Consider the following 25,322-nt stretch of genomic DNA (forward strand, 5'->3'; position numbering starts at 1 on the left):
GAGGAGGTAAACAATGGATGAAATGAATGAAGTATGCTGATACATTTAGGGAGATAAAGGAATAGATCAAAGGAAAGATATAAGAAAAACTAACATAAAGGAGAGGTTTGAAGCAGAAATGGTGAACACTTGGACCTAGGATTTAGTCAGAACCAAGGCTCAGTAGCCATTACTGCCTGATGTCAAAAATAAAAAAGTCCTAAAGGCATTCAAGGATGTGAAGAAACAAAGTTATTATCTAGGTTGGAGAAAGAAACAGAACAAACTAGAATGAACTTGCAGGGGAGTCAAGGCCAGACTGTAGTATACTGAGGCTGAACATGGAGGACAAGAGAGAAAAAAGGCATACAATACTGAGGGCTCAGCAAGAGAGCACTGTTTCCTATGTTCTCCTACTTGTGATGCTACAATGGATGGTCTGCTTAGTAATTCCTACTGCTAAGAGAGAAAATCTACTTTTCCTCTCTCTTAGCATTGATATCAAAGACTGACATGAAAGAGGGAAGCGGATAGAAAGAGAAACCTGTCAGGAACAACTGTCAGAAAAGAAATCAGAAACAGGGAGGGAAAGCAACAGGGAACAGTCAAAATCTTTGCTAGAAGAAAATAACAATAGTCTTTGGCTCTAGACTTTTTTTTTTTTTTTTCCCCAAGGTAGGGTTTCACTTTAGCTCAGGCTGACCTGGAATTCACTATGTAGTCTCAGGGTGGCTTCGAATTCATGGCAATCCTCCTACCTCTACCTCCCGAGTGCTGGGATTAAAGGCACCCAGCTAGACTTTCTTTTTTTAAAAAATACTTTTAACATATTTTTATTTATTTATTTATTTGAGATAGATAGACCGAGATAGAAAGGATGGGTGCCCAGGGCCTCCAGAAACTGCAAAGGAACGCCAGATACATGTGTCACATGTGCATCTGGCTTACATGGGTCCTGGGGGATTAAACATGAGTCCTCTGGCTTTGCAAGCAAGTGCCTTAACCACTGAGGTATCTCTCCAGCTCTTTAAAAATATTTTTATCTTCATGTCATTGCAAACAAACTCCAGAAGCATGTGCCACTTTGTATATCTAAATTTACCACAGGTACTGGGGAATCAAACCAAGGCTATCAGGCTTTGCAAGCAAACACCTTTAACTACTAAGCCACCTCTCCAGCCCAGGCTCTAGACTTCCTACAGCATCAGGAAAGGTCCTACAACAGGAAAAGGAGATACTAGGGAGAGATTAATTTCTATGGAGGTACAGAAAACATACCTGAAATGAACTGTGCTAAGACTGAATCAAACTTAATTGGTACAGAATACATTTAATAACATTTTATGTCTGAAAATTGCTGAACCACGGGGCTGGAGAGGTGGATAAGTGGTTCAAGGGACTTGCTTGAAAAGCTTGATGGCCTGGGTTTGACTCCCCGGGCACCTCTGTAAAGTCAGACACCCAAAGTGGCACAGACATCTGAAGTTCATTTGTAGCAGTGAGAGGCCCTAGAACACCTTGTTTCTTGCTCTCTGCCTCTAAATAAATAGATAGATAGATAAATATAAAATTGCATGGTGGCTTACACTGGCAATCCTGCCACTCAAGAGGCTGAGGCAGGAAGATGAGCCAGGCCAGCTGGGCTGTAGATTGAGACAAAGAGAGACAGAGAACTGCAGAAACATTTTAAGTGTCCTCACTATAAAAAATAACCAAATGGGGGATGGAGAGATGGCTTAGCGGTTAAGCACTTGCCTGTGAAGCCTAAGGACCCTGGTTCGAGGCTCGATTCCCCAGGACCCACGTAGCCAGATACACAAGGGGGCGCATGTGTCTGGAGTTCGTTTGTAATGGCTGGAAGCCCTGGCGTGCCCAATCTCTCTCTATCTGTCTCTTTCTATCCCTCTCTCTCTGTCACTCTCAAATAAAAAATAATAATAATAACCAAATGAAGCCAGGCATGGTGGCGCACGTCTTTAATCCCAGCACTCAGGAGGCAGAGGTAGGAGGATCATCATTGAGTTCAAGGCCACTCTGAGACTCCATAGGGAATTCCAGGTCAGCCTGGACTAGTGTGAGACCCTACCTCGAGGAAAAAAAAGAGGTTATAAATAATAAACGTTAGTTAACTCTCATGACCATATCATCATGTGCATATATTTTAAAACATCATGTTACACATGACAAATACATACAACTTTATTTACTAATTAAAAAAATAACAAAGCAAGGTGTGGTGGAACATGCCTTTAATCCCAGCACTCGGGAGTCAGAGGTAGGAGAATCACCGTGAGTTCAAGGCCACCCTGAGACTACATAGTGAATTCCAGGTCAGCCTGGGCTACAGTAAAACTCTACCTCAAAAAAACCAAAATAACCGGTTGTGGTGGTGCACACTGGTGGGATATTGCTGAAGAGGTAGAGGCAGGAGGATCAGGAGTTCGAGGCCAGCCTGAGTTACACATTTAAAAATAAATAAATAAAATAACAAAGCATATGCTTTGGGAAACATGGCACACAAGAGAGCTTGAGAAATTATGTCAGAATTTGTAAGCTTTGGTAAGTAAGGTATGTAAACACAACAGCATGAAAAAGCAGCCATACACCTGTACCTTATGCCCTATACAAGATTCATCTTCCATACTTTGTCCCTCTCCACCCACTCCATGAAGCCTGAGCCATTCTATCCATACCACTGCAGAAGAGGATGGGCCAAGGGATCCAGCTTGTCCATCTGCTTCTTGATTTCCAAATATGAGCCCTGGAAGACAATAGCCATAATATTAGCTCCCTGGAGAGGTGGAAACCCTCCCACTTTCCATAGACTACTGGGGCCCAGGACAAGATAATCATCAAAGAAAAGAAAGAGGACAATGGGGTTCCCACCCTCAAAAAGCCCCAGTCAGGTTGGGAAGACTCCAATGAGTATGAAAATGACTGAAGATGCTTACAAAACAACATGCAGGTGGGTCTCCCTCATTTTATACAACTCCTACAGCCCAAAAAAGTTGTTATAAATAAAATAAAAATAAGAATAGAAATTAAAATCAATGTCCCAAAAAGCTTAGGCTACAGAATCCTATGGTACATCTTGACATAAGAGCCCTTATGACAGGCAATTCATCCCCGCTAGGTGTACCATCTGAGGTGATCTGCACTGTGACACATAGGATTTGCTGAGAAGAGGCCCACCTGTAAATGTGAGTAAAAATGAATGTCTACTCATGCAGAGACTGCAGACGAGGGGTGGGGAAATCTGGTGAGGGGTAGCCTTGAGTCAAAGGACGGTCACTGCTCCATGTGGCTGCCCCACCCCTGGAAGGACAGAAGATGCAGGCCCCTGGGTCTAGCTCCTTACCTCCAAGACCCCCTCCTCACCCTCCCAACTTTGACAGAGGTCTTACCCTCACTTCTCTTAATTCCTTAAGAATGAAGGGAAAACTTTAAGTATAAATATCTTGTATAGGAATTAGCAGCAAAGATAAAGGCTTGGATAGGGGGACAGAGACTAAGAGTGACAAGAATAAGAGTAAGAAAGTTAACAAAACAGAGAACAGAAACTGGAAAGGTTCCAAAGGGAATAAAACAAAACAGAGGCATTTGAATAGCTTCTCTAGATCTTTACCCACTCCCAAAAATTACGAGTAGAACAGGGCACATGAGCTGAGCAGGCAGACAGTAGAATACCTGGGTCATCTCCCGGATGGACATCACACTATCCAGAGCTTTCTGAAGCCGCTCATAATTCTTTTTCTGTCAAGAATCAATAGGAAGAGAAGAATCAGATAAAGAAAAATGGAGGAAAGAAAGATATGATAAAAAGGAAGGTCAGATATACAAAGTAAGCCTGGGCTAAGGAAACAGAAGTATGCCATAGTAAGAGCATGTCAGATACTTTCAGAATCATATGCTTGATCTTTTTTGTTTGTTTTTTGAAGTAGGATCTCACTCTAGCCCAGGCTGACCTGGAATTCACTATGTAGTCTCAGGGTGGCCTTGAACTCATGGCAATCCTCCTACCTCTGCCTCCTGAGTGCTGGGATTAAAGACATGTACCACCATGCCCGGCCTATGCTTGATCTGTTTTTTAAATTTTTTTAAAAATTTATTTGAGATAAAGAAAGAGGCAGTTAAGAGAGAGAGAGAGAGTGGGTGCACTAAAGCTCTAGTCACTGTAAACAAACTCCAGACACATGTGTCAACTTGTCCATCTGGCTTTACATGGGTAATGGGGAATCAAACTTCAGTCCATAGGCTTTGCAAGCAAGCACCTAATGACAGAGCAACATTTAACATCTTAGAACCTCACCATCCCTGTTTGCACATAAAAGCTTGTTTGGCGGCAGGAGAGATGGCTCAGTGCTTAGAGGTGCTTGCTTGTAAAGCCTGACAACCTGGGTTTGATTTCCTAGTACCTACATAAAGCCAGAAGCACAAAGTGGCACATGTATCTGCAGTTTGTAGTGGCTACAGATCCTGGTGCACCCATTCTCTCCCTTTTACCTCTCTCTGTTTGCAAATAAATAACAATTTTTTTAAATAAAATAAATTCTTTTTTTTTTTTTTTGTTTGTTTGTTTTTCAAGGCAGGATCTTGCTGAAGCACAGCCTGACCTAGAATTCACTAAGTAGTCTCAGGGTTGCCTCAAACTCACCGCAAACCTCCAACCTCTGCTTTCTAAGTGTTGGGATTAAAGGTGTGCACCACCACACTCAGCTTAAAATAACAAATTCTGTGGATCCTAGCTACAGATGATTGGGCTTCTGTGTGAGATTGAAAATACTTAGTAGCAGAGGCCAGTAAGTTGAAAAGGAGACATAAAGGGAAGAGAAAGGAAGGGAGGAGGATACTTAATAGGCTGATATTGTATATATGTAATAACAATGATTGTAATGGGGAGGTAATATGATGGAGAATGGAATTTCAAATGGGAAAGTGTGGGGGTGGGGGTGGGGAGGGAGGGAATTACCATGGGATATATTTTGTAATCATGGAAAATGTTAATAAAAATTAACCATTTTGTTTAAAAAATAAATAAATAAAAAATAAAATAACAAATTCTTTTAAAATAAAGTTTGTTTGTTTCACTAATACAGGCTGACATGGAACTCACTCTGTAACCCAGGCTAGCCTTGAACCCATGATGATCCTACTACCTCAGTCTCCATAGTGCTGGAATTAAAGGCACGTACCACCAAGCATCACTGACAAGAGTTGTTTGGTGTTTTTGTTTTTGTATGTTTGTGTTTTTGGTAGTGCTAGGGATTGAACCCATGGTCTCACTCATACTAGGCAAGTGTTCTACCACTGAGCTACATTTTAGTCTCTGCAACTCAAAGTAACAATTCTGTGCCCACCCTCACTGAAATGTTCTAAGAATTAAGTAAAATGTATAAACCTGTATTACTGTCAGTGAGGCACTGTGCTATGCACTGGTGATGGTTTATTTTAGAAGTAGACCTGACTGGGCTATAGGGTACTTAAACATTTGCTCAAACACAATTCCTAGGTTCTAATTAAGTTATATCAATAGACCAAATAAAGCAGATCACCCTGTTTCATGTTGAAGGATCTCATTAGAAAACTGAAGTCCCAGAGCCGGACGTGGTGGCACACACCTAGAATCCCAGCACTCAGGAGGCAGAGGGAGAGGATCTCCATGAGTCTGAGGCCACTCTGAGACTACATAGTGAATTCCATGTCAGCATGGGCTGGAGTGAGACCCTATTTTGGAAAAAGAAGAAAAAAAAAAAAAAAAAAAGAGAGAAAGAGAGAGAAACAAAAAAAAGAAAACTGAGGGCCCAAACAGAAACAGAATAAAATAGTCTATCTTCTCCAACTGCTGCACTGAAAGAGTATCGCTCTCAAATGGAAGTATTTTCCTGAATTTGCATCTCAATTACAAAATTGGCTTTTCTGGGCAGGTGGGATGGCTTAGTGTTTAAGGCTCTTGCCTATGAAGCCTAAGAACCCAGATTCAATTCCCAGTACCCACGCAGGCCATTTGTATAAGGAGATATATGCTTCTGGGATTCGTTTGCAGTGGCTAGAGACCCTAACATGCCCATTCTCTCTATCTGCCTCTCTCTATTGCTCTCTGCCTCTTTCTCTAATAAATAAATAAAATATGTATTTTAAAACTGGCTTTTCTATGATACTGAGATTGGCTTGGCTCTCAGACCGGAACTTAAACTAGTTCTCAGCACTCTCGACCAGGCCTGGAACTTCATATCCACAGGCTCTCTGCAGTGTCCAGATTGCTGACTACAGATGCTAGGACTCTTCGGCCTCCACAACCAGATGATACTATTCATTGTAATAAACCTCTCCCTCTATTAGAGGTGTTTGTGTATAAATATCTTTATCCACAACCTCTTTTTTTTAATAATTTTTTAAAAATTTATTTATTTGAGAGCAACAGATACAGAGAGAAAGACAGATTGAGGGAGAGAGAGAGAATGGGCACGCCAGGGCCTCCAGCCTCTGCAAACGAACTCCAGACGCGTGCGCCCCCTTGTGCATCTGGCTAACGTGGGACCTGGGGAACCGAGCCTCAAACCGGGGTCCTTAGGCTTCACAGGCAAGTGCTTAACCACTATGCCATCTCTCCAGCCCTATCCACACCCTCTTAAACTCAGTTTCTCTGTTTTCTGTCCCTTAACAGGTATCCAGTTGGCATATGCTAGCCCTCACTGTTAAACTAATCCACAAAGTAAGTATCTCCCCTCTTACACACAGGGACATTAAAGCTGAAAAGACTGAACGACTGCTAGCACTACTCAACTGGGGAACTGAAGAATCACAACATATAGAACTTGGATCTGGCAGGCTCACCCCAAAACTACATTCTTTTAGAGTTGTTTTTTCAGGCAGGTTCTGAAAAGTGTAGTCCACACTGACTTCAAAATCACACAATTCTCCTGCCTTAGGCTACCAAGCGCTGATACTGTGAGCTTCCATAAGGATGTAACTAATATTAATATCTCTCCCCTTTTATTAAATTTATTACTTATTTATTTGAAAGAGAGGGACAGGGAGAAATAAAGAAAGAATATGGGCATGCCAGGGCCTCTAGCCACTGTAAATGAACTCTAGATGCTTGTGTCACCATGTGCATCTGGCTTACATGGGACCTGGAGAATAAAACCTGGGTCCTTAGGCTTCCCAAGCAAGCAACTTAACCACTAAGCCATCTCTCCAGCCCTCTCTCCCTTTCTTCTAATCCAAATATTTACAGGCACTGAAACATCATAGAGCTCAAAAGTGCTCAAGAATCTGTTCCTTATTCCAAGTGTACAGCAAAACAACAGTCCACCATCTCTCACTACCTTACCATTTCTGTTCCTTAGCCTTGGATATCTTCCCAAGCAACTATACCTTAGGGTTAAAGGCCAGAGTTTTAGGATCAGTGGGGTCCACCACAGAGGGGTAAGGCTCAAAGATGATGCTCTTTCTAGGGGACTCCAAAGCTGCCCTGCACATGGCCACCAGCAGATCCACCACCTTAGGGAAAGCAAAAAAAGGGTGCAGAACTAAATGACTGCTCAGTCATGGGAGTTACATGGTGTCCACAATTTCACTCTGCTGATTTAAAGCAAATGTATTCATGCCTTACAAAATTATAAAAATGTAAGCACTAGCAAAATAATTAAAAGATAAATAGCATTCCCATTTCCCCAAATAAAATCTGAGTTTCTCACATGTCTATTGATTATCCTATCAGAGCTATTTATCTTCTTGTTCTTCCCTTCTTTGGGGAGCAAGGGGAGGTAAGGATTGAATCCAAGGCCTCATGCATGCTGAGTATGTGTAACTCTTGGACTCAAGTAATTTCCTGTCTCAGCTTTACTCTGCCAGACTGTGCATTAGCTTTTGTATGTAACCACACACACATATACATATATATATATATATATGTATATGTGTGTGTGTGTGTATATATATATATATGCATACATACACATATACACACACACACACATATGTAATTTAATATCCATAGATAATAGCTATAGACAATAGTCACTACAGGTTATACAGTTACCTAAATGGACCCTCTATAGTTGGGATCATATCCATTTTGTGTTTAATAAACTTTGTACTTTAGTGAACATCCTTATGCATGAAAACGTTTTTGGAGGTTAAATTCCAAGGACTGAAATTGCTAGACTCCTCTACCTTTCTTAATGCCAATCCCCAGTCTCCTTTCCCTCTTCCGTACCTCTGCTCCAGTAGCCACCTCTTCTGCAGCTCCAGACATGACCCCCAGCGTGTAGAAGGAGAAGACACACAGTTCACGAGTACAGACAGCTGGCTAAATGGATACAGTAATCAGATGGTAGAATGGGTTGAGGATTAAGAAAATATATACAGAGAAAAACCTTATCTTAGGCAACTCTAGAATAAAGTAGAAATCTTGGAACCTCTATGTGGAGGAAAAGCACTGCAAAATTAGGGAAAGCTTTAATTAAAATGCTTTAAAAAGCATTAAAAAATATCTGATCAAGTGCTGGGTATGGTGGCACACACCTTTAATCCCAGCACTTGGGAGGTAGAGGTAGGAGGATCGCCGCAGCACTTGGGAGGTAGAGGTAGGAGGATCGCCGCAGCACTTGGGAGGTAGAGGTAGGAGGATCGCCATGAGTTGGAGGCTATCCTGAGACTACATAGTCAATTCCAGGTCAGCCTGGGCTAGAGTGAAACACTACCTCGAAAAACCAAAAAAAAAAAAAAAAAAAAATCCTGATCAAGCTGGGCATGGTGGCACACACATTTAATCGCAGCACTTGGGAGACAGAGGTAGGAGGATCGCAGTGAGTTCGAAGCCACCCTAAGACAGTGAATTCCAGGTCAGCCTGAGCTAGAGTGAAACCCTACCTCGAAAAACAAAACAAAAAGCCTGATCAGGCTAGGTGTGGTGGCTCTCACCTTTCTTTAATCCCAGCACTTGGGAGGCAGAGGTAGGGGGAATGCCATGAGTTCAAGATCACTCTGAGACTACACAGTGAATTCCAAGTCAGCATGGACTAGAGTTGAGACCTTGCCTTAAAAAAAAAAAAAAAAAAAAAAAAAAAAACACTTCGAAAAACCAAAAAAAAAAAAATCCAAAAATCTTGGGAGGTAGAAGGATCGCCGTGAGTTCAAGGCCACCCTGAGACTACAGAGTTAATTCCAGGTCAGCCTGGACCAGAGTGAGACCCTACCTCGAAAAACCAAAAAAAAAAAACAAACAAACAAACAAAAAAAACCTGATCTCTGGTTTTATTTTTAATTTTTTTGTTTGTTTATTTATTTACTTGATAGACAGAGATAGAAAGAGGTAGATAGATAGAATGGGCATGCCAGGGCCTTCAGCCACTGCAAACAAACTCCAGACACATGTGCCCCTTGTGCATTTGGCTAACATGGGTCCTGGAGAATAGAGCTTCAAACTGGAGTCCTTAGGCTTCACAGGCAAGCGCTTAACCGCTAAGCCATCTCTCCAGCCCTAATCTCTGTTTTTATTTATTTACTTTTGGGTTTTTCGAGATAGGGTTTTGCTCTAGCTCAGGCCGACCTGGAATTCACTATGTAGTCTCAGGGTGGCCTTGAACTCTCAGCAATCCTCCTACCTGGGCCTCTCAAGTGCTGGGATTAAAGGCATGCGATACCATGATGGCTCCTGTTTTTAAACATTAGGTGGGGGCTGGAGAGATGGCTTAGTGGCTGTTTGCCTGCAAAGCCAAAGGACCTCGGTTCGATTCCCCAGGACCCACGTAAGCTAGATGCACAAGGTGGCACATGTGTCTGGAGTTCATTTGCAGTGGCTAGAGACCCTGGCACACCTATTCTCTCTCTCTCTCTCTGCCTCTTCCTCAAATAAATAAATAAATAAATAAATAAATAAATAAATAAATAAAATAAACATCATGTGGGAACTTTGTTGTCAAAATTATTTTTGTATCTTTCTCTCTCCAAATGTGACTACTGAGATTTGTCTTCTGAGGAAAACAAGTATTTTCAGGGTCTCAAGAAATGTGGACAGAATTCTTTTACTAAAGGCCCCGAAAGAGAGGAAAGATAACAAGTGAAAGGTCCTTGGCCAAGGAAGAGGGTCAAAGAGTAGGGGCCAATACCTTGAGCATGGACCCATTCTGGAAGACATGCTGCTCATCACACACCACACAGTACTCATTCAATGTTGGGATCCTCTGCTCTGCATACTTCATGATCTAGAGTGAAAACAGATTCATTCTTTAAAAAATGTTTATTTACAAGGACAGATATTTATATATAGAGAGAGAGGGGGCGAGGAGAGAGAAGGGGCACATTAGGGCCTAGTGCCACTGCAAACAAACTCCAGACACATATGTCACTTTGTGCATCTGGCTCTACATAGGTACTGAAAAATCAAACCCAGGCCATCAGGCTTTGCAAGCAAGTTCCTTTAACTGCTGAGCCATCTCTCCAGTCTGAGAGAACAGATTCTATGTCTGTTGGAAATACAGGCACATAAATAGTTTTGTTTTGTTTTGTTTTTGTTTTTGTTTTTCTTTCAAAGATACTGGAAATAATTTAAGCCTTTTTGACAGTTACCCTACTTCTTTCCAGCCCTTTGCTTAAAGCAAGATATATGGCTGAGGGCTGGAGAGATGTCTTAGCGGTTAAGGCACTTGCTGGCAAAGCCTAAGGACCCATGTTCAATTCTCCAGATCCCAGGTAAGCCAGATGCACAAAGATGAGGCAAGCATAAGGTCACATATGCCCACTAGGTGGTGTAAGCAGAGTCTGAACCCATTGACCGAGGCCCTGGTCTACCAATTCTCTCTCTCTCTTAAAAAAAAAAAAAAAAAAGATGATTAAGCAGCCACCTGGCTGGAGGCAGTGTCACTGGGCGGATCTTAAGGTGTGGTGGTGGGTTTCAGATTTTAATCTAAAGATATGCAAAGTGTGCCTAGCTGGAGTTCCTGAAATGTGCTGTGGCTTTTAGGCTTTTAGGCTTGTGCTTCTCTCTCTCTCTGCCTGGGCCTGTGAAGGCAGGCCAGCTCCTTTTGCCATTATGGAACTTCCCCTGGATCTGTAGGCTTCAATAAATATCCCTTTCTCCATAACTGTGCCTGGTCTGGAAGTTTATCTCAGCGAACCTGAAGCTGTCTGCTACACACAGTATTGCGTAAATAAGGCCAGCATTCAGCATGACCTTCGAATTTAAGTCCTAGGTTAGCATCTCACATCTACTATTCAGTACGAAATATAATTGGGCAAGTCAGTTAACCTAAGCTGTGGTTTCTTCATTTATTTACCTCATGGAGTGTTATAAGAAATATGTCTATGAAAGTATTTTATAAACGTAACAGGTTCTAATCAAACTATTAGTGTGGCTATAGTAATGTTAGACTGTCCCTTCAGGATAAGTGAGTATTTAGCCCAAGATTAGATGCTGGCAGGGGGGTGGAGAGGCACTGGGGAGGGGAAATAGGAACTAAAAGCCATTTCAACTACTTAGAAGAATTAGCCAGTCTACTGGCCAAAACCACAGACACAATCTGTGCTAGGAAGATGGCACAAATCCAGAGCTCAGGCAGCAATACTGTTCTTTTTTTTTTTTTCAAGGTAGGGTCTCACTCTGGCTCAGGCTGACCTGGAATTCACTATGTAGTCTCAGGGTGGCCTTGAACTCTCGGCGATCCTCCTTCCTCTGCCTCCCGAGTGCCGGGATTAAAGGAGTGCGCCACCACGGCCGGCTATCTTTTTTTAAGCACTACTTTTACACAGTTTTTATATATAAATCTAAATCAGACTGTTCCAATTTCACATGCTTATGGGCTAGTACTGAGATATAGGACAGGCTTTATTCATTCATTTAATATAGATTTACTGATGGCCTACTATGGCCCCAGCTCTGTGAAAGACCTTGAATACAATAGTATAAAAGAACACCTTTGGGCTGGAGAGATGGCTTAGCAGTTAGGCGCTTGCCTGTGAAGCCAAAGGACTCCAGTTCAAGATTCAATTACCCACATTAAGCCAGATGCACAAGGTGGCACATGCATTTGGAGTTCATTTGCAGTGGTTGGAGGCCCTGGTGTGCCCATTCTCTATCTAGCTGCCTCTTTGTCTGTCTGTCACTCTCAAATAAATAAAAGTAAAAAAACAAAAAACAATTAAAAAAAAAAAACCTTTGTCTTCAGATGCTCAACTTCAATAGGGGAGATCTGGCATGTATGCAAATTAGTTATAATCCAAGACAGGGTACGGTACAGTGACACAAAGGTGCTACCTAAGACAAAAAGGACTGGAAGTGGTGGCAAGGGAGAGAGCCCTTCTCATAATAGAGTTGGAGCAATGAAGATCTTATGGAAAAGGCAGCACCTCCCTGCACTGCAACAGGCAGTTACGAGGAGAAAGGACAGTGCAGTGAAAGAACAAATAAAGGTAACAGAGATGGAAAGTGAAGGCTATTTACAAGACTCAAGCAGGACTGGAGAGATGGCTCAGTGGTCAAGGTGCTTGCTTACAAAGCCTAACAACTTAGGTTTCATTTCCTAGTACCTATGTGAAGTCAGATGCACAGAGTGGCACATGCATCTGGAGTTTGTTTGCAGTACCTTGAGTCCCTACCATGCCCATTCTCTCTCTTAGGAAATAAATAAATAAATTTTAAGGGCTGGAGAGATGGCTAAGTGGTTAAAAGCACTTGTCTGCAAAGCCTGATGACCTGGGTTTGATCCCCCATCCAGATGCAAAAAAAAAAGTAGTACATGCATCTGGCATTTGCAGTGGCAGGAGATGGCCGTGGTGTGGAGCATACTCACTATCTGCCTCCTTTTCTCTCTTAATAAGAATAATAAAATGTTTCTTAAAAACAATTAAGGTGATTGTTTTTAATATATTTTTAAATTTTAAAAATTTGTTTATTTGAGCCAGGCATGGTGGCACATGCCTTTATTCCAGCACTCGGGAGGCAGAGGTAGGAAGATCGCTGTGAGTCTGAGGACACCCTGAGCCTACATAGTGAATTCCACGTCAGCCTGAGCTAGAGCGAGACCCTACTTCGAAAAGCAAAAACAAAACTAAACAAAAAAAGAAAAGTATTTATTTCAGAGAAAGAGGTAGAGAGAGAGAGAATGGGCACTCCAGGGCTTCTAGCCACTGCGAATGAACTCCAGATACATGTGCCACCTTGTGCATCTGGCTTATGTGGGTCCTGGGGAATCAAACCTGGATCCAGGCAAGCACCTTAACTGCTAAGCCATCTCTTCAGCCCAATTAAAGCAATAACAAAGCAAATGACCAATAGTGGTTAAGTAGAGAAAGATCTGTGAAGAATACTGAAGATAATTAGAACAAGGATGTGATCACAAGGAAATGAGTGTGAATCACAACCTCATCTTGACACCCACATTCTTGAAACTTACAGTACAGCCATTTACATTTGGTCCTATGTAGCCTAGGACATTTACTCATTTATTTCCTGAGAGAGAGAATGGGCATGGTAGGGACTCAAGGCACTGCAAACAAACTCCAGATGCATGTGCCACTCTGTGCATCTGACTTCACATAGGTACTAGGAAATGAAACCTAGGCTATGTCCTATGTAACCTAGCCTAGGTTCTATGTAGCTAGTGTTCCCAATCATGCTGTGTGACCTTCTTGAGGTTCAAAACTATGCTTGCTTTCTTCCTGGGAGCAAAGCAACGTAGGAAATACTTAACTAAAGAGCTGGGTGACCTCAGGAGGTCAGGTGGCTCAGACAACAGGGAGGAACATTGGAATAAAGTTCTAAACTTGATTACCTGGACAAGGAATCCATACTCCAGAGTGGGGATGTTCTTGCAATGACCACTGACCTGGTAAGAGTACAAGACATTTTCCAGGAGTCTTCTATGAAGTGGGGCATAAACAGACCTCACCCACACTCACCACCCATAATTCTTCTAAAATAGCTAAATCCTAGTTCAGATCAGCCTAAGTAATCCCAAACTGGAGAGATCTTTAGACGTTTCTGCCAAAGGTTCAGGAAAGTGTTCACCTCTCCTTAACCTCCTTCAAAGTAGACAGAATAGGCTAGCATATAGCTAACTACTAAGTACTGACCGTAACTTGATAACATCATACATGACTTCCCTGGGGATGCCCATCTCCAGACCCTCTGCTTGATGTCTACTACCAGACAAGCTTGTCAGGTAACTTAGATAGAAGCTTACAATAATTAAAACCTGGGTTCCATTCTACCCACTCATGCAACATGCCCAGATTTGACTTTAAATGCCTGGACAATATACTCCCACCTCATTTGAAAAGCTATTACCCTACATCTCCACTCCCACCCTCCTGACGCCCAAGTCAAACCCTCCCCAGCCCATGTACCAAGGGAGAGGTCCGTGCTGGGGGAGGGAGGCCCACGTGCTGGGGGCACAGGAGACCTGCCTGGGGGCTGGGAGGGTAGCCAAACACCTCTACTTTAGGGTTCTTCATGGTGCAAGAAATTGAACGATTCATAAGGCGCCCAACTCGAAGCTCTGGTACACCCAGTTTGCCTTTCAGCATGGAATCTTGTATGATAGGAAAACTGGGGGACCTGGGAAAAAAGCAAAGGAAATTGATGAACTTGGACTCACTGTGAGCTCTAAAAGTGGATTTGAAGTAAGAAAACTGTAGGTCAAAAGTCTAAGCCAAAGACACACTCAAATCTGGTGGTATCTTAATGTACAATCTATTGTATCTTTTTTTTTTAAATTTTTTGTTTTGTTTTGGTTTTCAAGGTAGGATCTCACTCTAGCCCAGACTGACCTGGAATTCACTATGTAGTCTCAGGGTGGTCTTGAACTCACAGCAATCTGCCTCCTGAGTGCTGGGATAAAAGGCGTGCACCACCATGCCCAGCCAATCTATTGTATCATAATGTAAGAAACCCAAGAGTAATTCCCACAATTGAATTGACTTTTTTGACTTTATCTGTATGTTCTCCAGACTACGATATTAAGGGGAGGACAGGCAGAGCCTATGGAATGGTTCCTTGAGAGAATGTCTGTTTCACTTATTCTTTGTTGTAAGAGAGTGGGATTAAGTGCCATCACTATGCTAGGCAAGTAGTGGCATCCAAAATTTTGCTCGGTGTCAGCTATTAACAGTGATTCCTGGAGCAATACAAAGCTAGGTGTGTGTCTGCCTTTGGGAAGATCAGAGGGCACCAAGGTGTCAAAGGTAGACCTACAGTTAAAGAATGGAGTAATCAATATACTCTTTCATAAGGGAAAAGGGTTGGTGCCTATTCTTTAACTTTGCCTCTTCCTGACAGGAATGAGAGCTAAAGGGAAGATGGAAAGGTCAGCATGCATATCTCCAAATACTTACAGATCATGAGCTTAGATATAGTGTTTTATAGAATGGATGAGTTATGAACATTGAATCAGGAGTAGAAGGAAGGGTAAGGACACAAAGGAAATCAGGACCATGTATGTGAGGATTCAGGGAGTGAATAGAAAGATTAGTTTAGCACAAGGCTAAGGTAAACTAGAGAACTAGAAAAGCTCTTACTTGGGGATAGGTGAAAAGATGCTGAGGCCAGCTCTGAACTTCTTGATGGTACCACTCGCCTTGAACCAACCATGCCTCTTCTCCTGCTGGGTCTTCAAGAAGTCGTTGCTCAGATGCTTCCATTGTTGGGATGTGAACATGCCCAGGATCCTGAGAAATCAAGAACAGGCTTAGGAGCAAAATTAGGCAGAGAAGGTAGACTAAAAGAAGCAACTTATCTAAAACTCAGACCTAAAGTCTGCAAAGCTAGTTGTAGTGGGGGAATGTACATCTGAAGAGTCCCTTAATATGACCTTGGCACATGAAAATCCACAGTCCTAAACCACCTTCTTTTTTAAATTTATATTTATTTATTTGACAGAGGAAGAGGAAGGAAGGAGGAGAGAGAGAGAGAAGGAGAAAATGGGAGCTCCAGGGTCTCTAGCCATTGCAAACAGACTCCAGACACATGCACCCCTTGTGCATCTGGCTACCGTGGGTCCTGGGGAATTGAACTGGGTCCTTTGGCTTTGCAGGCCAAAGCCTTAACCACTAAGCCATTCTTCCAGCCCCTAAATCACCTTCATCAGAGGGGTCAATATCTACATCCACTGCCTATCTTAGTGAGCTAGAAAATCTCTGGAGATCTCGAAGGCTGGGAACCTTGAGCTTTACTGCCAAGAATGACCTTTCTGCTAGCAGAAGAAGCAAATACTACCCTATACCTTGCAAAAGTAAGAAAAGGATGATGAACATGATAGTACAAACTTGTTAGGTAGAAAATTACATCCCTAAACTTATGGTCTCCAGCTCTCAGACCTGTCAGTCATTTGACTTGTCCTTGATAACTCTCTGTTGCTTTACTCCTAGAGGTGTCCAAACTCTTGACAGTGAGACATGTTATCTACAAATATGTTGGACCACATTTACAGCTATTCTGGGATGCATGTGGCCTATGGGCTACAAGGTGGACTCATCAGCAACTATTATTCATGAGCTTCTTCAAACTCTTATCTCACCTGCCAAGAATAATCTCTTTTCCATCTTATTAGAAAAACCCACCAAGCATCAGCTCCCTTAATTTTGCAATCCTGCAACAAAATCCATTTCCACTGCACCTTTACCTGCCATCCCTCAACTCTCTGAAGACAAGAGAACCCTCCTCAAAACTGGTTTCTCTAGTAGTGGCCGTTCTTGTCTCTTTAAGGACCCTGTTCTAACAATCATCCCCCTTTCCCAGAGTCTACAAACATCCCAGCTTTCTGCATTTGAATCATCCTCAGCCCTAACCTCTCGGTTCATCTTCATTTCTACTTGTTGCTAACCACTCACTTCTCAACTTTTCATGCCTTTACCATTTTACTAAAACTCTTCTCATCTTAATGCTGAATCCAACAGGAACTCCTACTGTCCTCTTAGCCTCCTGTGGCCCTCCTTGAACACTCTTTCCTCCATGGTCTTCTGTGACATCATTCTCTTTCTACTCTTCTTGAACTTCTCTGGCCTAAGCTTCAGTGTCTCTTTTTCCTCTGCTTGGTTTCCTGAATAGTGTCTGGGTGTTAAAAAGCAGTTCATTTGCCATGGCTAGGGTCCTGGCAAACCCATTCTCTCTATCTGCCTCTTTCATTCTCTCTCTCAATAAAAGAAATAAAATATTTTTAAACATACATAGACAGTTTTGGATGTCTGCCAGTATGAGTTGCTACAGCTCGTATTTTGAATCTCCAAAGGCCAATGTGCTGAAGGTTTGGTCTCCAGCTGGTGACACTATTAGGAGGTGGTGGAACATTTAAGAAGTAGGGCTTGTTGCCGGGCATGGCAGCGCACACCTTTAATCCTGGCACTCGGGAGGCAGAGATGGGAGGATTGCTATGAATTCAAGGCAGCCCTGAGACTACATACTGAATTCCAGGTCAGCCTGGACTAGCATGAGACCTTACCTCAAAAAACCAGAAAAAAAAAAAAAAAGAAGAAGAAGAAAAAGGAAGAAAGAAGGAGGAAGAAGAAGGAAGAAGAAAAAAAGGAGGAGGAGGAGAAGGAAGAAGGAAGAAGGAGGAAGAAAGAAGAAGGAAGAAGGAAGAAGAAAAAAAGGAGGAGGAGGAGGAGGAGAAGGAAGAAGAAGAGGAGGAAGAGGAAGAAGAAGGGCTTTCGCAGAAGGACGTTAAGTCACTGGGACCACTCTAGGGCTACAGTGCCACAGCACCTCCTAACACAGCACAAGTCGAGAAGGCCTCTTCCACCACCCACTCCCATTATGATGTTCTGTGCTGACCCAAAGCCATACTTCTAACCTGTGAGCTAAAATAAGCCTTTCTTCTTTTTAAGTTGAATATTCCTCACAGCTTTTCACAGTAATACAAGGCTGACTAAAACACCATCCATCTTTTTTCCTCTCACATGTTCACATTAAAAAAATAATAAAAAATAAATAAAGTTCTTACTTTTTCAACTGAAGACCCAGACCAAACCCTTCCTTATTTGATGGCTGGAAAACCTCAATTGACGGTTCTGCCAAAAGAAGAGGAAGTCCATATTATGTATGTATCTTTAATCTCTTGGAATCCAAAGCCAAAGTATAGTACTAGAACAGCTTGCTTAGGTTCTAAACATGGTAGCTACTGGGTACTATAAATAATGGTAGAGGGGCTGGAGAGATGGCTTAGTGGTTAAGGTGTCTGCCTGCAAAGCCTAAGAACCTAGGTTTGATTCCCTAGGACCCACGTAAGCCAGGAGCACAAGGTGGCACATGTGTCTGGAGTCTGTTGACAGTGGCTAAAGGACTGGCGCACCCTTGCTGGCTCCCTCCCCCTCCCTCTCTCTCTCTCCTCTCTCTCTCTCTCTCTCTGCTTCTTTTTCTCTCTCTGAAATAAATACAAAAAAAAAAAAAATAGTGGACACAGAAAACAAGGGGCAGAGATTAGATTCTAGAAGCTATATAATCAATTTGAATATCTTCAATATGAAACTGAGAGAGTGGAGAAAGATAAATGGTATTCCCAAACCAGAGAAAATAACTCCACGAAGACCTTTGGGGAATGGCTGTCAGGTAGCTGGGGATGCCATTAACAAGAAATTGAAAAAGCTGGTGTGGTGGCACACACCTTTAATCCTAGTACTTGGGAATCTGAGGTAGGAGGATCGCTGTGAGTTCAAAGCCAGCCTGAAACTATACAGTGAATTCCATGTCAGCCTGGGCTAGAATGAGACCTTACTTCAGAAAAGAAAAGGAAAGAAAAGGAAAAAAAGAAAGAAAAGAGGATAAAGAAAAGAAAGTCAGAAACCAAAAAAGCTCATACCAATGACTTGTAGATTGAACTCAATGGTTTTTTGTTTTGTTTGGGTTTTTTTTGTCTTGTTTTTAAAGACAGGGTCATGATATAGCCCAGGGTGGTCTTGAATTCACTATCCTCCTGCCTCAAACTCTCAAGTTCTGGTCTTACAGACAGATGCCACCATGCTCTGCAAAAGGCTTCTTTTCAGACTCCCAGAAAGCTTTTCTCTCCTGTTTTGATTTTCAGTGACAGGGTCTCATCTAGCCAAGCTAACCATTCATGTAACCAAGGATGACCTTGAAGTCCTGACTCTCCTGCTTCCACCTCCTAAGTGCTGGGATTTCAGGGATGTGCCACCATGTCTAGCTGAGCACAAAGGTCTTAGCCCTCATTTTCCCTGTCATTAAGGGTTTTGAATCAGACCGCACTCAGAGAGGACCCACTTGCCCAAAGTCGCTGCCTTTACCTGGTCCATCAAGGTACTGGGAGAGAGAAAACCGCAGCCTCAGCACAATTGGTTCTGTTCGGAGGACCTTCCAAGCTGTAGATACTTCCTCCTAAAAGAATGATGGAAATCGTGAGCAGTTCACAACAGAAAAGAACAGGCTAGAAGTTTCCCCCACATGACACACATGTGCACATGACAGTACACACCACTGCCTGCTGATGGTCTAGGAAAGACAGAGATGAAGACTATGTGCTCCAAATACAGCACTCAGGAACAAGACTCCCGGCCTAATGACAACACCCACAGCGTCAGCTAGACATGATGCTGGCAGGTACTAGCACCACTTACATCGAGGAAGCTGATGTTGATATGGAGGTCAATGTCCACGTCATCGATAGTTCCATATTCTCTACAGGGATATAGGCAAACACAAGCTAGACTTATTAAGGGAACAGAAACAAGGAGAAGGACAAAGTGAGCCTGAGTGCCAGGGGAAGGGAAAGGGTGGAAGGTAGTTTCGTACTTCAGGTCTCAGCTACACAGTTTCAAGCCACTTATATGATCACAGTCCTTTCCCAGAGCTAACTCCTTCTAGTCTCAATGGTTAAATTATTGGCCTACAGGGGTTTAGGAAAAGCCCTAATAAAAAAACCTTACAGAAAAGTAACTTTATTTGCCTAAGCCATGTTTAAATATTCTTAGTAGCCTCTACCATTAAACTTATAAATTTTTCTATTATACCATCAAAAAAAAAAAAAAAAAAAAAAAAAAAAAAAAAAAGCTCTGACTTTTTAGCAATTCAGAAGGAAGTAGCTTGGCCCCTGCCACCCCTGCTGTGGAGTCCCACCTGATGGACACAGAGTTCTCACTGTAGATCTCCTTCACGGCTTCAATATCTGCATCAAGCTGAGGGTGTCTATACAGGTCAGCTGCACAGCTTCCCTGAGAGGGGGCAAAACTTTTAGTGGAAGCAGAGGTAGAGATAAGCAAAGGGGGAGAGACAGAGAGAGAGATGAAAATAACAAGAACACAAAGGGACTCCAGGACCTGGGGAAAGCAAGCCGTGGCAGTGGATAGGAAGTGAAAGTGACTTACATGAAGTGGTGCTGGCCCTAGCTAGTAAGTTCACTCAGCAAATCTGCCATCCATCACTGCTCTGGCAAAGTTTCAGCAGACCAAAGATCGGCTTTGCTTGAGGAGCTCATACCTGACAACCTCAAGCTTTTCCTCTCACTATGACTTATCAAACTCAGAAAAGTCCTATCTGAAGAGCATGCTAGGAGTCAAAACATTTTTGCTCAGGTAGCAGTGATAGTAAACAATCACTGGGAGCCTCATGATGTGAACTGAAATGACCCTCTCTGGTTAATGAAAGAATTATTTCTAGGCCAGGCATGGTGGCACACACCTTTAATCCCAGCACTTGGGATACAGAAGTAAGAGGACTGCCCTGAGTCTGAGGGCACTCTGAGACTACATAGTGAACTGTAGGTCACCCTGGGCTAGAGTGAGACCCTACCTCGAAAAACCAAAACAAAAAAGAAGTACTTCTGACTAATTACATAAGGGTAGTCTCCATGTAGAAGCTGTAATTTACTCTCAGATAACTGTAAGTCCCAGGCAGGAGCAAGGATGTTGGATGAGCTGTGACAAACTAGTCAGACCACATCTACATTTTATACACACACACACACACACACACACACGCATACATGTATATATATATTTATTGTTGTTTTTGGTTTTTTCAAGGTAGGGTCTCACTCTAGCCCAGACTGACCTAGAATTCACTATGGAGTCTCAAAGTGGCCTTGAAGTCATGGCGATCCTCTGCCTCCCGAGTTCTGGGATTAAAGGCATGTGGCACCACGCCCAGCTACATTATATTTTCGTTCCATCTCTTGTCTAGTACAACTTTTACTATTATTTCCAGAATGGGAAACCTAAGTGATTCAACAATGAGTTTTGTAGGTATACAATCTCACCTGAACTCCATAGAGAAATTCTTCTGATTCATTATCTCCTTCTGAATCATCATCATTCCAGAACTGGCCTTTGATGTCCTAGTGATAAAAATTAAAATACAACTTTTGTTGGGTCCATAGAACACAGTGGGATGATGGGAAGGAGAAAATGGAAAATTCCTACATCCCTTAGAATAGCATAAATGAAGTCTCAATTCTTTTATTTTTAACTCTTTGGGAGTTTAGGTCTCTTTCTGATCATACCCAAGGCCTAGCTCTGACTTGGTGGGACAGAGGAAAACACTAAGGAATTTTGGCCTTCTTAAGACCCAATACAATTAGGTTCTAGTAGCCAGCAGATAAGGGAAACAAAAGATTTCAGATTTGGGGCTGGACTGATGGCTTAATGGTTAAGGCACTTGCCTGCAAAGCCTAAGGACCCAGGTTCAATTTCCCAGGACCCACATAAGCCAGATGCATAAGGTGGCACATTTTTCTGGAGTTCTTCTGCAGTGGCTGGAGGCCCTGGCATGCCCATTCCATCTGTCCCCACCCCTCAATAAATAAATAAATAAATAAGATTTCACTGTTGAGGCTGATTCCTAAGCATATCTGGGCTCTAATACAAACTGGGCTCTTCTAAGCAGCTCTCAAACATATTCAAGTTCTCCTGTCTTCTTATTCCCTTTCCTGATTTTTGTTTTGTTTTGTTCTTGACAGCGACAGAGAGAGGAAGAACTGGTACGCCAGGGCCTCAGCTTCTGCAATCGAACTCCAGACGCTTCTGCCACCAAGAGAACATGTACAACCTTGTGCTTGCCTCACCTTTGTGCATCTGGCTTATGTGGGACCTGGAGAGTTGCACATGGGTTCTTAGGCTTCACAGGCAAGTGCTTTAACTGTTAAGCCATGTCTCCAGCCCTATTTTTGTTTATTGAGACAGGTCTCATTCTGTAGCCCAGGCTAGCCTGAAACTTATAGCAGTCCTAATGCCTTAGCTTTCCAAGTGCTGGGATTACAGGCATGAATCATCACACCCAGCTTTCAGCACTCCTTTTCTGTCTCCTAAGCATTTAACTCTCCCCTTCTTTCCTCACAAAAAAATCTAACTTCACACACCTTGAGTAACACTGTTTCCATATTGCTCCTTCCTTTAACTTCAAATATAGCTACTCCAAAAGGTAAAGAGAGGAAAATATCAGGAAAAAGTGATGTGTGCACTTTGTCTCATCTACCCCATAGTAGATTAGTCAGGAGAGGTGGGCAGTTGGTTCTCACCATTGGGTCAGTGGGTCACACACACTCCCAGGTCAGTGCTAGGCAGCACCCCTCCATTCCACCAGCTGAACCCAGGCCAATGAGATGAGCATTTAGGAGGCCAGAAAGGAAGATAAGGGATTTGGTGATGTCATGGGCAACTGGAGATCTGCTGGGGATGGCAAGCTTTGCTGCTGCAGTGGTAACAAGTCACTGTTCTGTGGAAAAGCAGATGACAGTTGTTTACATCATCACTTACTAACTGGGTGGTGTACACATGGATACATTTTATCTGTACATATTTACACTTGCATGCATACACACTTGTACTATATCTATACTTGTACTATATCTTCGAAGATAATCACCTCTGAATGCATTCTACAACATAAGAGATTTTCATTCCACTCAAAATGGAGAGCTGATTGGAGCAAATCCTGCTCTAGTCCATAATACTACAATAAAGCCTAAAGTAGCAGTGGCAGGATGAACTGCTTATGCTAACTCTGCCTAATCACATCATTTTTGCAGTCTTCACAGCACCACTCTAGAGTCTTTATTTTTCCATACTGAGTCACTTACACATTTGAAACATTGATAATAGCTGGGCATGGTGATACACACCTGTAATCTCAGCACAAAATTGGGGGAGGGAAAGACAAGAAGCTCACAAGCTATAGCCATCTTGGGCTACTACCAAGACTGTCTCTCCAAAACAAAAGCAGGGATGGGGAGATGGCTCAGTGGTAAAGTGCTTGTCGTGCAAGCATGAGGACCTGAGTTTAGATTCTCAATACCCATGGAAAAGCTGGGTGTGGTGGTGCATGCCTTTAATCCCAGTGTGGGGGAGGTAAAGGAAGAAAGAATGCTGGGATTTGCTGGCTAGTTAATCTAGGAAAATTGGCAAACTCCAGTTTCAGTGAAAAACCCTTATCTCAGAAAATAAGGGGCTGGAGTGATAGCTCAGCAATTAAGGCACTTGCCTATAAAGCCAAAGGACCCCAAGTTCGATTCCCCAGTACCCACGTAAAGCCATATGCACAAGGTACTGCATGCATCTGGAGTTCATTTGCAGTCGCTTGAGGCCCTGGTGTGCCTATTCTCTCTCTCAAATAAATAAATATTTTTTTTTGAAAAATCAAAGGCTATTCTTACAAAGGCTGTCTCTCAAAAATCAATTCCAAATGTTAACCAGACAACTGCCCTGCCTCCTTGCTAGTCTTCAAACACAACAAGCATATTTTTCACTCCACAGCCTTTGCTTCTGTTGTTCCTCCTTTTTAGGATGCTTTTCAGAAATACCCATTCACTCTGCTCAAAGGTTACCTTAACTGTCCTTTAGCAAATACCACCACCAGACACAGCAGTAGCCTATCCCCCTGCATAGTCATTTCCTCACAGCACTCACCATTCTAACATGCATTTATCTCCCATCAGAATGTAACTCTATAGCTATGGTTCTAACTATTTTATCATTTACTATTATACATTTACTGAATTAGTAAATGAACTCTCAGCTGTATACCTAAGCCACATGGGAGATAAACATAAGAGCTTAAACACGTAGAGACACTGACAAAACGCTCACAAAAGTGTAAAAGCAGGACTGGAGGGATGGTTTGGCGGTTAAGGCATTTGCCTGCAAAGCTAAAGGACCTGGGTTCGATTCCCCAGGACCCATGTTAGCCAGATGCACAAGGGGGTACAGGTATCTGGAGTTAGTTTGCAGTGGCTGAAAGCTCTGGCATGCCCATTCTCTCTCTCTCTCTTTCTCTGTCAAATAAATAAATAAATTTTTTTTTTAAAACAAGTGTAAAAGCAAGACTTCATTCACCTTCAAGGACAGCTGAGATATCAAATATAAAGATCTGGCATCTGGGTTTGTTAGATTTACAAACAGTCAAGCGCTGAAATGGATGCTCACAGAAGAATGAAGAAGGGGATACTACTGGCCAATCTGTCTTGTCCTTGGGGTGAGAGGCAGGATGATGGTAACATAGGCCAGAAGTGTCAACTTTTTCAAAGTTTTTACACTGTAGAAGTCAAGGAAAACGTAGCATCTCTCCATGGGCTGTTGCTGCTTGGTTTCTGCTGCTATGGGTTGGGGGGGAGAGAGAGTAAAGTTATTCAAGAAGTCTTCCCAAGGAAGAGACGGTTATGAAATTACTAGCTATTTCAAACTCTGCTTTAGTGAAAAAGACTTGAACTCTGTACTCTAAATGTCCTTCCCTCAGGAGAAATGGTGGAAGAAAAAAAAAAGGCTGAATGATGATCTAGTTTAAAGCTCTCATGTTATAGGTCATATGGGGAGGTCACACGACTTGCATAAGGTCAGGAATACCTTGGAGCTACATTTGACAGGTCCTAAATATATCCAATTTTTATGTGACGAGGCCACAAATAATTAAGGGCGATGTTAAGCCAAAAAAGAAAAAACAAAAGCCATAGGCAAGTTAAAGGGATTCCACAAATGTAAATAAACCTCGTGCCTGGATCACAAAGGTCTTGCACGGTTCACTTTTTTTGGGGGGGGGAGATGGGGAGGATCACTGTACGCCTCTGATTATCACAATGTTAAAACTCTGGGGCTTCTCTCCCAGTTTTGCGGTCCTACAAAACGAGAACTCCGTTCCATGCCGAGCGCTCCCCTCCCAAGAAAAGGACGATGAGGCCACTAAACAAAAAAAGAGGGAGGGTAGCCCCGGAAGGGCGACTCCCCACGAACCCCGGGGACACCCTCCCCACCCCACCTCCATCCGCGCCCCGCGGAGGGAAGAGGACCCGGGCTGGTTCCGCAAGCACTCGCGCCTGCAGGGCAGGGCAGGGCAGGGCCTGCGGATCCCAGCCGTCCAGGCTGGCCCCGAGGGCACCCAGCACCTTGCCTCCCTCCAGAGCCAAGAAGCT

At 42.8% G+C, this 25,322-nt stretch overlaps 1 protein-coding gene across 6 annotated transcripts in view; it reads right to left on the minus strand.

The window, feature by feature from the left end:
* Positions 1-25,322, minus strand: part of Parp6 (poly(ADP-ribose) polymerase family member 6) — a 38,654-nt gene that overhangs the window by 13,118 nt on the left and 214 nt on the right. For 3 of the 6 annotated variants that reach the window (XM_045160740.1, XM_045160738.1, XR_006639338.1), the window contains exons 2-16: positions 24,253-24,512; positions 22,440-22,636; positions 21,183-21,260; positions 20,045-20,139; positions 19,546-19,606; positions 19,216-19,306; positions 17,919-17,985; positions 15,499-15,648; positions 14,329-14,539; positions 13,755-13,808; positions 10,095-10,190; positions 8,201-8,293; positions 7,357-7,482; positions 3,667-3,732; positions 2,673-2,740 (exon numbers count right to left, since the gene is read on the minus strand). In XM_045160740.1, coding sequence (XP_045016675.1) covers positions 2,673-2,740; positions 3,667-3,732; positions 7,357-7,482; positions 8,201-8,293; positions 10,095-10,190; positions 13,755-13,808; positions 14,329-14,539; positions 15,499-15,648; positions 17,919-17,985; positions 19,216-19,306; positions 19,546-19,606; positions 20,045-20,139; positions 21,183-21,260; positions 22,440-22,442 — 1,259 coding nt within the window. In that variant the 5' untranslated portion in view covers positions 22,443-22,636; positions 24,253-24,512. The remainder of the gene's footprint in view (positions 1-2,672; positions 2,741-3,666; positions 3,733-7,356; positions 7,483-8,200; positions 8,294-10,094; positions 10,191-13,754; positions 13,809-14,328; positions 14,540-15,498; positions 15,649-17,918; positions 17,986-19,215; positions 19,307-19,545; positions 19,607-20,044; positions 20,140-21,182; positions 21,261-22,439; positions 22,637-24,252; positions 24,513-25,322) is intronic. The other 3 variants (XM_045160742.1, XM_045160741.1, XM_045160739.1) reach the window with 2 other exon arrangements.

Source organism: Jaculus jaculus, chromosome 10 (genome assembly GCF_020740685.1).
Source record: "Jaculus jaculus isolate mJacJac1 chromosome 10, mJacJac1.mat.Y.cur, whole genome shotgun sequence".
NCBI classification, from domain to species: Eukaryota; Metazoa; Chordata; class Mammalia; order Rodentia; family Dipodidae; genus Jaculus; species Jaculus jaculus.